Source organism: Rhinopithecus roxellana, chromosome 4, assembly GCF_007565055.1.
Source record: "Rhinopithecus roxellana isolate Shanxi Qingling chromosome 4, ASM756505v1, whole genome shotgun sequence".
Lineage (NCBI taxonomy): Eukaryota > Metazoa > Chordata > Mammalia > Primates > Cercopithecidae > Rhinopithecus > Rhinopithecus roxellana.
In genome coordinates, this window is record NC_044552.1 from 85269078 (window position 1) to 85284054 (window position 14977).

At 44.5% G+C, this 14977-nt stretch overlaps 1 protein-coding gene across 1 annotated transcript; it reads right to left on the bottom strand.

Annotated features, from left to right (window-relative positions):
• Positions 1-9300: 9300 nt before the first annotated feature.
• Positions 9301-11257, bottom strand: KHDC1L (KH domain containing 1 like). Its single transcript, XM_010372207.2, has 3 exons — positions 11058-11257; positions 9923-10105; positions 9301-9596 (listed from the first exon to the last, which is right to left on the bottom strand). Exons 1-3 carry the CDS (start codon positions 11167-11169, stop codon positions 9505-9507), a joined length of 387 nt encoding a protein of 128 aa, XP_010370509.1. The 5' UTR covers positions 11170-11257; the 3' UTR covers positions 9301-9504.
• Between the last annotated feature and the right edge of the window lie 3720 nt (positions 11258-14977).

Sequence of the window (14977 nt, forward strand, 5' to 3'; positions counted from 1 at the left end):
AAGAAGCAGAAAAGATAAATAGTGGGTAATGGGCTTAATACCTGGGTGATGAAATTATCTGTACAACAAACTCCATGATACAAGCTTACCTATGTAGCAAACCTTCCCATGTGCCCCAAAATCTAAAATACAAGTTTTACAAAACTTATCTTTGAAAAATAACAAACCACTTATGTAGTCAGCAGGGGTGGAGAAGAAGGCAGCTAGGACCAGCTGGTGGCTCTAGAAAAATTATTCATGCGTAATTATGAAAATAGTATTATCATAAGTACCACATAGGACCACACAGAGTCAGAGATAGTGTGCAGTGAGTTATCTAATACTACTTATGCACAATCTTGGTTACTTCATATTGTAGAGCAATAAAAAAGGCAAGATTTGCAAGTGTAACACATAGAGTAAGTAATCATCTTTATTTTGTATATTCATGGGAAAGTGCACACACACAGGAAGGAGAGGAGCCCTGGTTCTCTTAGCTTTGCCTGTCCCTGCTGGATGTGGACTCACAGGAAGACAGGCACATCTGAAACCAAAAGTGTCAATAATTTTCTGATGGTAGAGGGGTTTCTTGGTTTTGTTTTTCTTGTTTTGTTTTGAGGTTAGAGACAGGGTCTTGTCCTATTGTCCAGGCCAGAGAGTAGTGGCGCAATCATAGCTCACTGACGTCTCAAACTCCTGTACTCAAGTGACCCTCCTGCCTCAGCCTCCCAAATCACCAGGATTACAGCATGAGGCACTGCACCCAGCCTCATTGTACAGTATTTATTTATTTATTCATTCATTTATTTATTTGAAACAGGGTCTTACTCTGCCGCCCAGGCTGGAGTGCAGTGGCGTGATCTCAGCTCACTGCAATCTGCACCTCCCAGGTTCAAGTGATTCTCCTGCCTCAGCCTCCCGAGTAGCTGGGACTACAGGCATGCACCATCACGCCCAGCTAACTTTTGTATTTTTAGTAGATACTAGATCCACCATGTTGTCTATGCTGGGGTCTTGAACTCTTGGCCTCAAGTGATCCACAGCCAAAGTGCTGAGATTATAGGCGTGAGCCACCATGCCTGGCAATAGAGCATTTAAAAAAACAGGACTATGCTAACAAATATGCACTCAAATGAAATATAGTTTCTATTGCATCCTACATGAGTTTCTCAAGATTCCTTATACTTGAACAAATAGATAATCTATGAGAATTTGGCAGTTTCGATTTTATAGGTTTCATTTAGCATGGCTGCCCATGTTCCCAGGTCATAAATCCATTTCTTATTCAGTGGCTTTATCACTCTGTCAATCTCTGGCTGACAGTTGCAGTTTTTCAACTGCCAGATGATGTCAAAACATAGAAAAATAGAATCCTGTTTAGTGCTGAGGGACACTAACTTCTAACATTAATTTAACTCCAGGTGATTAGACTAATCATGATAATCCCATTCCCCTTGCCAGTGATTGCTTTAGGAAATGGCACATGTCCCAGTTTTGAAATGGAGTGAAACCTAAAGGAGGCTTCCAGCAGAAGGGTTATCTTATTTCTGAAAAGAGACATAAAAAAGGATTCATGTCTTCTTTCCTTCTCCTGGTGTTTTTTTTTTTTTTTTTTTTTTTTTTTTTTTTTTTTTTTTTTTGAGACGGAGTCTCGCTCTGTCGCCCGGGCTGGACTGCAGTGGCCGGATCTCAGCTCACTGCAAGCTCCGCCTCTCGGGTTTACGCCATTCTCCTGCCTCAGCCTCCCGAGTAGCTGGGACTACAGGCGCCGCCACCTCGCCCGGCTAGTTTTTTGTATTTTTTTTAGTAGAGACGGGGTTTCACCGTGTTAGCCAGGATGGTCTCGACCTCCTGACCTCGTGATCCCCCCGTCTCGGCCTCCCAAAGTGCTGGGATTACAGGCTTGAGCCACCGCGCCCGGCCCTCTCCTGGTGTTTATGACGGGATATGATTTTGGAAATGGCTACAAGTATTTTGCTACCAGCCTGAAGAGGAAGCCAACACAAGGTGGAAAGGGAGCCCTTGGCATAATATGCCTGGAATGCCTGCTATTGGCAAAAATACAGTGCTTTCCTAACATCCAACTGGACCAGTGTTTCCTGTTCCTTGCTGTTCAAAGCATGCTACGTGATTCTGGTCCCTTTTACATACTTCTCTCATTTTGATTGAGATCAGCAATGTTCCACTTTCCAAGGAGGGAGAATGAACTGTAGGTAACCAATGTTTTATCACATAAAACTTCAAGTGTGAAAAGTGCAAAGTATGTCTTCATTATTTTCATTAATAAGCACTTCCCAAGTCATATAATACTAAGCATCAAAGAATTTATAATCAAAATGTATATGCAGTAATTCTGGCCCTATTGAGTACCAAAAAACTAATACTATAGAAAAATCCTTACTACTTCATCTTGTAGCCAAAAATACATAAATAAATAGAGAAAAAAGAAAAATCCTATTTGTACATTAAATGTCAAAGCCATTCATTTGGAATTATCTTACTGTGTATCTTGCTGGAGAGAAATCCCATTAATACAACCAGTATGAGAAAGTCTGCAGTGATATTTCTATCACACCTGAAGAAATGCACTGGGACAAGTCCAATAAATGTAACAAAAGTCAAAAGTTATTCTCAAGGACACCAGACTTAATGTTGAATCAGAGAACCTTTAGGTGGAGAAAAATATTATCGATAATATAGAAAGCCAATCATTGGCCTGCTAACCTAAACATGTACCAGAAAAAAATTTACATCTAACCCATAGAAAGTTTCATTCCCATCTTAATTTTTAAGTATCACTGAATGTACACCGGAAAATAACATAATCAATGAGAAATGTTTCAATGTCTTTTCATCTTATTTTGGACATAAGAAAACTCACATTTTAATGAATTACAACTATACTAATGCCATAGATTCAGCTATTTTTCCCTCAAGGAAGTACACAATTCAATGACAAAAATAATGTAAAGTAAGTCATATCCTTTTAAATTTTTTTTTTTTTTTTTTTTTTTTTGACAGAGTCTCTTTCACTCATCCAGGCTGGAGGGCAGTGGTACCATCACAGCTTACCGTACCCTTAACCTCTCAGGCTCATTCGATCCTTCCGTCTCAGCCACCTGAGTAGCTGAGACTACTACAGGCATGCTCCACCAGACTCAGCTAGCTTTTTTGTAGTTTTTGCAGAGATGGGGTTTCTCCATGTAGTCCTGGCTGGTCTTGATCTCCTGAGGTCAAGCAGTCATCCCACCTGAGGCTCTGAAAGTTCTGGGCTTACATGCGTGAGACACCCAGCCCCACCTAAATCATATCCCTAAGTAATGATTTTGTTGGAAAGTTTTTTACAAGTAGCACAATGTATTCCAAGTAAATTAGCTCTTCCTAGTGTTTTAGAGCAATTGTCAGGCAAACTTTTTCTATAAAGGGCCGGAGAGTAAATATTTTGTGTTTTGTGTCATGCAGTCTCTGTCAAAACTAGTCACTTAGCAATTGCAGTGCAAAACAGGTCAGAAGCAATACATAAATAAATGATAGGTACCAATCTATCTCAAAAAACTCTAAAAGCACATATTGAATTTTATGTAATTTTATGCACAATCAAATATATTCTTTTAATTTTTTAAATCATGTAAGCCGTGTGAACCATGATTCCTAAACCACAAGCTATACAAAAAGCAGACACAAAAATGGATTCGTCCTACCAGGTACTAAATAGTATAAAACTTCAATAAATACAAGGCTGTGTTTTACTGATGCATGAACAGAAAGGCGAATTAATGAAATAGAATAGAAAACGAAAAAAACACCCACATATATGCATAGAAATTTGATATTTGATAAAGGAGACAATTCAGATTAGTGTGGAAAAGGTGGATTACTCATTCAATGATTGAGTAATCATTGGGATAAACAGGTTCACCTATTAAAAATGCATTTGAGACCAGGCTCAGTGGTTCACACATGTAATCCCAACACTTTGGGAGGTTAAGGCACAAGGATCACTTGAGCCTAGGAGATTGAGATCAGCCTGGGCAAGAGGGTGAGATCTTTTCTCTACAAAAATGAAATAAATTAAAAAATTAGACAGGAGAAGTTACGTGCACCTGTAGTCCCAGCTACTTGGGAGGTTGAGGTGGGAAAATAACTTGAGCCCAGAAGTTTGAGGCTGCTGTGAGCTATGATCACACCACTGCACTCCAACCTGGTTGACAGAGTGAGACCCTGTCTCCAAAAAATAAAACAGTAAGAATAGATGTAAAAATATATATGTATAAAATATTAAAAATCCATGTGAACCAGACCTAACAACCAAAATCAAAAGACATCTCAGGAATATCAAATATTTAAATGTTAAAAAACAAGCCCAAACCATACCAGAGGAAACCATTACCAAATATTTTATAGTCATAGCATGAGGAGGGCATTTCTAAGAATGAAACAAAATCCAGAGACAATAAATATAAAAAGATTCGTGAATTCATCTCATAGATATTAAAAAATCTACATGGCAAATTCCATCAAAATAATGTAAAAAACAAAGGACACACTGGAAAGAAGTATTTGTGGCTCATTTGACAAACAAAGCACTGATTTTCATAATATATCAAGAGGTGCTACAAATCAACAACAACCTAATGGACAACAGCCTAAATAGACAGGTCACGGAAAGTACAATATCAATTGTCTTTATACATATGAATGAAAAGGCATTGGGAAAGACATATGAGAATCCAACAAGGAGATATTCAGTACCACTTGGAATAAGATAAATGCAATTTTAAACATCACTAAGAAACATTTTTCATCTATCAGACTGACAAAAATTTAAAATATCTGGGTTTTGTTCTTGTTTTGAGACAGATTTGCTCTTGTAAGTCAAGCTGGAGTGCAGCCTGATTGTAATTCCAGCACTTTGGGAGGCCAAGGGGGGCTCAGGAGTTTGAAACCTGCATGGACAACTTGGCGAAACTCCGTTTCGCCTAAAAATACAAAAAAATCAGCCAGGTTTCATGGTGGGCAACTGTCATCGCAGGTGCTGGGAGTCAGGGTTGGGGTGGGGTGGGAGGATCGCTTGAGCAGGGGAGGCGGAGGTTGCAGTGAGTGGAGCTCCCACAGCTGCACTCCAGCCTAGGTGACAAAGGGAGACCCTGTCTCAAAAAACAAAACAAAACAAACAAAAACGTATAAAGGAGTGAAGCACATTCTGCAATACTAGGCATAAGAATGGTTGAGCACGGCCAGGTGCGGTGGCTTAGGCCTGTAATCTCAGCACTTTGGGAGGCCGAGGTGCGTGGATCACGAGGTCAGGAGATGGAGACCATCCTGGCTGCAATCTCAGCTTACTGCAAACTCTGCCCCCCGGGTTCAAGCGATTCTCCTGCTTCAGCCTCCCAAGTAACTGGGATTACAGGTGACCACCACCATGCCCATTTAATTTTTTTAGCTTTAGTAGAGAAGGGGTTTCACTATGTTGGCCAGGCTGATTTCAAACTCCTGACCTCAAGTGATCCACCCTCCTCGGCCTCCCAAAGTGCTGGGATCACACCACCGCCCCAAACCAAGATATATTATTAAGTTAAAAAAAACTCGCCGGGCGCGGTGGCTCAAGCCTGTAATCCCAGCACTTTGGGAGGCCGAGACGGGCGGATCACGAGGTCAGGAGATCGAGACCATCCTGGCTAACACTGTGAAACCCCGTCTCTACTAAAAAATACAAAAAAAAAAATCTAGCCGGGCGAGGTGGCCGGCACCTGTAGTCCCAGCTACTCGGGAGGCTGAGGCAGGAGAATGGCGTAAACCCGAGAGGCGGAGCTTGCAGTGAGCTGAGATCCGGCCACTGCACTCCAGCCCGGGCGACAGAGCGAGACTCCGTCTCAAAAAAAAAAAAAAAATCTTTATAGAAAAAAAGAAAATAAATTGTGTATATTTATTTATCTGAGAATTAAGGGTACAGAAGAAATTCGAAACAGATTTCCTACAAGAAATGATACTGTATAGCTGAAGGACAGGATTTGGAGGGTATCTTTCTCACTAAAAGCACTTTTTGAATGTTGAACCCAATAAAAACATTATATATTCAAAACACACAATTTTAAATTCAAATGAAAATGACCTAGCTGATTTTCAATTATTGGTTTACTAAAAAAAAAAAAAAAAAAAAAAAAAAAAAAAAAGCTTTTTTTGTTTGTTTTTGTTTGTTTGTTTTGTTTTGTTTTTGAGATGGAGTCTCGCTCTGTCGCCCAGGCTGGAGTGCAGTGGCGCCATCTCAGCTCACTACAAGCTCCGCCTCCTGGATTCATGCCGTTCTCCTGCCTCAGCCTCCCAAGTAGCTGGGACTACAGGCACCTGCCATCACGTCCGGCTAATTTTTTGTATTTTTAGTAGAGACGGGGTTTCACCGTGTTAGCCAGGATGGTCTCGATCTCCTGACCTCGTGATCCGCCCGCCTTGGCCTCCCAAAGCGCTGAGATTGCAGGCGTGAGCCACCGCGCCCGGCCTTTTGTGTGTGTGTGTGTGTGTGTGTGTGCGTGTGTTTTTAACAGTTTCCTCAAGAAAATGCTTCAGGCCCACATCCTTCAGTGAGATCATTCATTGCTTTCAGTCATTAGAAAGCGACAGCTCAGATTCCTTAAATTAAACTGAAGTATATACAGATTTTTTGTTTTGTTTTGTTTTGTTTTGAGACGGGGTCTCGCTCTGTCCCCCAGCCTGGAGCGCAGTGGCCGGATCTCAGCTCACTGCAAGCTCCGCCTCCCGGGTTTACGCCATTCTCCTGCCTCAGCCTCCCGAGTAGCTGGGACTACAGGCGCCCGCCACCTCGCCCGGCTAGTTTTTTGTATTTTTCAGTAGAGACGGGGTTTCACCGGGTTAGCCAGAATAGTCTTGATCTCCTGACCTCGTGATCCGCCTGTCTCGGCCTCCCAAAGTGCTGGGATTACAGGCTTGAGCCACCGCGCCCGGCCTATACAGATCTTTATGAGAAAAAATATTTTCTAGAAATTTGTGTAATAAAAACAACTAGCACAGAGCCATGATTGTCAAGCCTGAAGTTTAAATGGAGTTAGAAATACTGTGGTACTTTCAACAATCATGAGATTCTTCCCTAGGAATGTTTTAGTAAAATTGATGTTGATTATTGTCCAAAGGTCAGGCACATACATTTATCTTCTTTTTTTTCTTTTTGAGATGGAGTCTTGCTCCGTCACCCAGCCTGGACTGCGCTATGGGAACTCAGCTCACTGCAATCTCTGCCTCCCGGGTTCCAACAATTCTGCTGCCTCAGCCTCCCGAGTAGCTGGGATTACAGTCATGCATCACCACGGCTGGCTAATTTTTGTATTTTTAGTAGAGACGGGGTTTGCCTATGTTGACCAGGCTGGTCTCAAACACTTAACCTAGGTGATCCACCCACCTTGGCCTCCCAAAGTGCCAGAATTACTGGCATGAGCCACAGCGCCCAGCCATTCTTTTTTTTTTTTTTTTTTTTTTTTTTTTTTTTTTTTTTTGAGATGGAGTCTGGCTCTGTTGCCCAGACTGGAGTGCAGTGGCATGATCTTGGCTCACTGCAACCTCTGCCTCCAGGGTTCATGCCATTCTCCTGCCTCGACCTCCCGAGTAGCTGGGACTACAGGTGGCCGCCACCAGGCCTGGCTAATTTTTTGAATTTTTAGTAGAGACGGGGTTTCACCATGTCAGCCAGGATGGTCTCCATCTCCTGACCTCGTGATCCACCCACCTCGGCCTCCCAAAGTGCTGGAATTACAGGCCCGAGCCACGGCACCTGGCCGCGCCCAGCCATTCTTATGCCTAGTATTGTAGAATGTGCTTCACTCCTTTATAGGTTTTTGTTTTGTTTTGTTTTGTTTTTTGAGACAGGGTCTCCCTCTGTCACCTAGGCTGGAGTGCAGCGGTGGGAGCTCCACTCACTGCAACCTCCACCTCCCCTGCTCAAGCGATCCTCCCACCCCAACCCCGTCTCCCAGCACCTTCGTTGCCCGCCACGAAACCTGGCTGATTTTTTTGTATTTTTGGGTGAAACGGAGTTTCGCCAAGTTGTCCATGCAGGTTTCAAACTCCTGAGCCCCCCTTGGCCTCCCAAAGTGCTGGAATTACAAGGATGACACACAGTACCCAGCCACTACAATTTGATTTCTTTCAACATTTTCTCTACTTGTTTTTCCACTCTGAATATGACCTTCCTAAGTATGTGTTTTTTGTTGTCTTTTTTTTTTTTTTTTTTTTTTTTGAGACATAGCTTTGCTCTTGTTACCCCAGCAGCAGTGCAATGGCGTGATCTCGGATCACCACAACCTCTGCCACCCGGGTTCAAGGGATTCTCCTGCCTCAGCCTCCCGAGTAGCTGGGATTACAGGCATATGCGCCACCATGCCTGGCTACTTTTGTACGTTTAGCAGAGATGGGGTTTCTCCATGTTGGTCAGGCTGGTCTCAAATTCCCGACCTCATGTGATCTGCCCGTCTCAGCCTCCCAAAGTCCTGGGATTATAGGTGTGAGCCACTCCGCCCGGCCAACCTTTCTAACTTATATTTGGTAACTGGCCTTCTAAAAACCATGTAATTAGCAAATCTTGTGGGCTTCAAAATAGATTCCAAATTCAACCATTTCCTAACACGTCTACCACTCCAGTCTGGTCCAAATCACCATCGTCAGTCTCCTAGGAGAGTACTGCAATTGCCTCATTATAAGATACAGACTGCTGGAGAAATGGCAAATTTGAAGAGGAAGAGTTCTACTGAGGACAGGTTTAGCAAGCCATAATTTTGGCTACAGAAAGATGTAGATTCCGCAATCGGATGAAGTTCTTCAATGGAAATTCAGGAAGCCTTCCTAGTCAATTTAATTCATGGCTTAAGGGACTTCAGAATCCTTAGCTCCCTGAAAATCACCCCCTCCACTCTCACCCCACCCACAAACTTGGGCAATCAGGGACAATGCTGGCTACCTCATATTCACCAGCTTCCCTGGTTGCCTACTTCACCAGGTAGTTGGGGTGGGAACACTTTCCACATCTATCTGGACTCTTCCTCCCACCTTTCTGTTCTCCCCATTTGTGTGCACTTCAAGGTCCAGGAAAACCCTGGGGATCCTAGGAGGGTCCCTTTTCAGAAGCCCCTGTTTTCACTCAACTCAGAGAAGCCTAACCAGGCTCCAGGCCTGAGAGGAGCAGTTCCTGAAAGCCCTGACTTTGGTACCCAGCTCCTTCCCTGGGCTCGGCCTCCCCAGACCTCAGCACTTGTCCAGAGAATCCCCTTCAGGACTGAATAAGCTCATCCTAAGGAAAGAGGACAGCACATCGAAGGCTTTGCATCATAGGTAGCTTATTTTATTGGATTGCTTTGCCAATAACACTTCTTGCATTCAGGAGATTTGCCTCAGACACATGCCTAGAAGGCCTGAGAGGGGCAGGTCTGGCCACAGATTCAAACTTTCTTCAGTGCTTTTCATGTCTTTCTCAGCAAAAGTGAAGCCAAGACTTCTCCTCTCATCCCCGCTTCCCAGGGGAGATCAGTCTCCAGTGTACGGTGGCAGGCTAATGGAGGCGACCAGGTCATCGTTGGTCAGGGGCTGGCTTCGGACACGCTCGAGCATCTTCAGACCTGCAAAAGAATTGCCCGGGGCTGATGAACCACAGTCCATTACTGGGGCCCTTGGTAGGCCCAGACTCCACCAGGAAGGTTCCAGGGAGGATGTCACCCCAGCCCAGGTCTTCCAAGGTAACCCATTTACTCCTCCCTGCTACCCTTTCCTCTCTGAGCAATCGCATGCCACAAAAATGAGCCCTTCCCTTCCCAGTGGATTCTGGGAAGAGCACCTGGATTCCCCGGCCACACAAGGGATTCTTCACGAATCCAAGATGCCACACAACACAGCCAGAACTCCACCATCAAGCCCTCCCCTCCACAGTTCAGCCAAGGATACCTACCTTGAGCGTGACACTTGGAGTAGTGGCTCCCCACGCAATGGAACATGAGCAGCAGCCACTGCTTTGCCATTGGTGGTCCAACTACAGTCACACGAGTCTGGCCTGTAGCTGTAAAACAACTCTCCAGCTGAATAAGGGTGTGGCTGTGCAGCTCAATGCAGCGAAGGTATGTGTCACCAAGTCCTGGAAGCACAAGAGGTGAGAAGAGGAACTGTCAGCCACCAGTCTTTGGGGGATGGGGAAGTGGCCTTGAGGGTAGGGATGTGTGACTCATGAAGGCGGGAGGAGAGGGGAAGAATGAAAACCGAGAAGGGGATGAAGGAGGCCGGCCTGGCACAGTGACTCATGCCTGTAATCCCAGCACTTTGGGAGGCCGAGGCAGGTAGATAACTTGAGGTCAGAAGTTCCGCACACGCCTGGCTGACACGGTGAAACCCCGTCTCTACTGAAAATACGAAAAATTAGCCAAGCGTGTTGTCGAGCGCCTGTAGTCCCAGCTACTCAGGAGGCCGAGGCAGGAGAATGGCGTGAACCCGGGAGGCGGAGCTTGCACTGAGCCGAGATCGCGCCATTGCACTCCAGCCTGGGTGACAGAGCGAGACTCCATCTCAAAAAAACAAAAAACAAAACAAAAAAAAAAACTAAGCCAGGCGCAATGGCTCACACTTGTATTTCCAGCACTTTGGGAGGCCAAGGCGGGCAGATCACGAGGTCAGGAGACAGAGACCATCCTGGCTAACATGGTGAAACCCCATCTCTACTAAAAATACAAAAAATTAGCTGGCGTGATGGCGGCGCCTGTAGTCCCAGCTTCTCGGGAGGCTGAGGCGGGAGAATGGCGTGAACCCGGGAGGCGGAGCTTGCAGTGAGCCGTCATGGCGCCACTGCACTCCAGCCTGGGCGACAGAGCGAGACTGTCTCAAAACAAACAAACAAACAAACAAAAAAATACAAAAACTAGTTAGGCATGGTGGCAGGAGCCTGTAATCCCAGGTACTCTGCAGGCTAAAGCACGAGAATCACTTCAAACCAAAAGGCAGACGTTGCAGTGAACACCAAGATCACGAGCGAGAATCTGTCTCAAAAAAATAAAAATAAACAGATGAAGGAGGGGACGTCGGCAAAGGCCACTCACCGAAGATGAGCTCCTCCTGGTCCTCTTCCATGTGGAACACCATTGGAGCATGAAAGTTTTCGGGTAGGGTCCACCACGGCTCCTTGCTGAGAGCACCTGTTCCCATGTCCATGCTGTGCTCCCACCTGATTCAGAATAGGGGAAAGTCTAAGAAACTGGTTGGCAAAAGACTTGGAAAAGCGAGGAAGGGCCTAGGCTCTGTGCTTAATAAGGAATCCAAACAACCCGCCCCTTGATCCACCTTAGGGTGGGTGTCCAATCCCCGGAGGTCTTCCCAAGATAATTCATTCCAAGTAATTATCTGCTCTGAGCTTAATCCTTTCAAGTCAAACTTAATCATCTGATAAGTGCTTGGCTTTCTGATGCCCCGGAATCAGGAATTTTTCTTCACTCTAAATTCAAAGGATTTTGGAGCATGCCTACTGGCATGAACCAGGGCAGGGGTTGAGGGTATGGAGGGGCAGGAAGCCTCCAAATGGGCTCCCTAGATTTGCACAGGTGTCGGCAGCCACCCAATGATCACACAGTGTATTCCAACACGACTGAGTTTATTTGGTCTGTTGCATCAAGGGAGAGCAAACAACACAGGAAAATAAACTTGATAGGATAGTGTCATAGGAGCCCATTGTAGGAGTTGACTAGGGCAGTCTAAGGCGCGTTTAAGGAGTAGGAGCCAGTTCTCTAAAATGGGGCAATTTGGTAATTATTCTGGTAAATTTATCTAGGAAATTGAGAGACTAATGTGGTCTTCATTGCTGAATGTTATCTCTGGTTTGAAATACAGTTACAGAATGTACTTTTTTTTTTCTTTCTTTTTTTTTTTAAAGGGAGTCTCACTCTGTCGCCTAGGCGGGAGTGCAGTGGCGCAATCTCGGCTCCCTGCAAGCTCCGCCTCCCGGGTACATGACATTCTCCTGCCTCAGCCTCCCAAGTAGCTGGGACTACAGGCGCCCGCCACCACGCCCGGCTAATCTTTTGTAATTTTTTTGGTAGAGACTGGGTTTCACCATGTCAGCCAGGATGGTGTCGATCTCCTGACCTCGTGATCTCCCCGCCTCGGCCTCCCTAAGTGCTGGGATTACAGGCATGAGCCACCATGCCCGGCTGAGCTGTCATAGAATGCCAGAATAGACTTTCTACATCTCGTTGAGTGACAATCACTGAGCAATCTTGAGTATTTAACATATTTTGCTGCCGGGTGCGGTGGCTCATGCCTGTAATCCCAGGACTTTGGGAGACTGAGGTGGGCAGATCAGGAGGGCAGGAGTTCCAGACCAGCCTGACCAACATGCTGAAACCCTGTCTCTACTAAAAATACAAAAAATTAGCCGGGGCATGGTGGCACACGCCTGTAACCCCAGGTACTCAGGAGGCTGAAGCAGGAGAATCACTTGAACCCAGGAGGCGGAGGTTGCAGTGAGCTCAGATCACGCCACTACACTCCAGCCTGTGTGACATAGCAAGACTCTGTCTAAAAAAAAAATAAAAATAAAAATAATAAAATTGCAGGAGATGTTCATGTTTGGTAGGGAAAATTCAGCTTGGCCTGTCAGCTTCCCACTGCAAGTTTTTGGGTCATTTTTCAGTTTTCAGCCTCCCCTTTTACCAAAGACAAAGTCAGCCATCAGGACTTTCATCTATGAGGTTCAGATCTATACCACTATCAGAATCCACAGATCACAAGGTTATCGGGAGAATGTACTCCGCATCCACAAACATTTGGTCTTTCATATACATTTTGTTACAAAATATATATATTGAAAATATAATGACTGCACAGTAGCATTTAAGTAGCATTTAAGACTGAAGAGGAGGCTCACGCCTGTAATCCCACACTTTGGGAGGCCAAGGCGGGTGGATCACCTGAGGTCAGGAGTTCAAGGCCAGCCTGATGGTCAACATGGTGAAACCCCATCTCTACTAAAAATACAAAAATTACCTTGGCATGGTGGCGGGCACCTGTAATCCTAGCTACTCAGGAGGCTGAGGCAAGAGAATCGCTTGAACCCAGGAGGCACAGGTTGCAGTGAGCTGAGATCACACCATAGCACTCCAGCCTAGGGGACAAGAGCAAAATTCCATCTCAAAAAAAAAAAAAAAAGAATAGAATGTACTAGTCAAATACAGGTAATTACTAGAAACAAAATGATTATTAATCCTAGTAATACGTTGCAAAGACAAGGGACGATTTCAAAACCAGACCATGAAATCATGTTCCAACTCCATCTGAATCTGTTCTAGAGAGACAGGTAGTCTTTTAACTTTGCCATAAAACTGTTCTGCCTGAACAGTAATGTTTTAGGGAGGTGCTGCAAACAGCATTTGCTATCAAATAAAAGCTGTCCTTGGCTGGCCAGGAAGAAACCAAAAACTATGAAATCATTCAAAACCACCATGAAACTTTAATTTAAACTAGGCTACTGGACCTCCAGAAAAGACGTAGTGTCATCTATTGATTTCTGCTTGGACCAGAGACACATTTTGGATCACCTTTTCTAGTCATATTATTCCTATTACTGGAATTGGAGCTCCCAGAGTATAGATGAAGAGGGAGTCAGTCATCTCTCCTGGAAGGTCTCCTGAATAGTCCATACTTGCCTCATTTTAGGTCTGGGTACCTTTCTCAGAGAAACATCATTTCCTATAGGAGTAGATGTTTAAAATATTGAAAAATATTATTAATATAATAGTCTAAAACTCACTCCACATTACACTAGATAAGTTTGTATAATGATAGGGGACCTGATATTCACATAAAAAGTAGTGATTTAGTGTTGCACAAACTGAAAGGGGTATGGGGTGTATAAGTGTCATTTATCACAGTGAGAGCAGGACAACTAATTCTTCAACATGTGAACATTGCTTGAGTGGAGGCTGAGGAGTCACTGAAGATTAAGGACTAACACTGCAAGGAGAGACTCAATACATTATTGCAATAATGTCAGCAGACATATTTTGTTGTTTGAGGTCATCCTGTGAGCCAGGATTTTGCTACTAGCCCAGGCAACAAAGTGAGACTTCATCTTTACTAAAACCTGAAAGCAATAACTGGGTGAGGGGATGTGCACCTGTAGTCCTAGCTTATCCAGAGACTAAGGTGGGTCTGAGCCCAGGAGTTTGAGCTAGAATCACACCACCACACTCCAGGCTGGGTGACATAGCAAGATTCTGTCTCTTAAGAGAAAAATTTTAAGCTAAATAAAAATTGAAAAAAACAATAGCTATAGTTGAGAAAAAAATAAGAAAGTTTTCCCTTTCCTTAGGTGGCACGGAAAATTCTCTACTATAGAAAATTGAGGCCAGACATGATGGCTCATGCCTGTAATCCCAGCACTTTGGATGCCAAGGCAGCTGGATGACTTGAGGTCAGGAGTTTGAGACCAGCCTGGCCAACATGGTGAAACCCTGTCTCCACTAAAAATACAAAAATTAGCCAGGCATGGTGACATAAGCCTGTAATCCCAGCTACTTGAGGGACTGAGGCAGGAAAATCACTTGAACCAGGGAGACACAGAAGTTGCAGTGAGCTGAGGTTGTGCCACTGCACTCCAGTTTGGGTGACAAGAGCAAAAAAAACTTTGCCTCAAAAAACGAAAAAAGAAGATCAAGATAAACTGTCATTCGTCATTTGTGAAAGAATCCTTTTCTTTGAGACAGAGTCTCACTCTGTTGCCCAGGCTGGAGTGCATTGGTCCGATCTCATCTCACTGCCTCAGCCCGCTAAGTAGTTGAGATTACAGGCGGGTGACACCACGCCCAGCTAATTTCTGCATTTTTGTATTTTTAGTAGAGACAGGGTTTCACCATGATGACCAGGCTGGTCTCAGACTCAAGGCTTCAAGTATTCTGCCTGCCTGGTCCTCCCAAAGTGCTAGGATTATAGGCATGAGCCATCTCACCAGGACAAGTTTGTGAAAGAA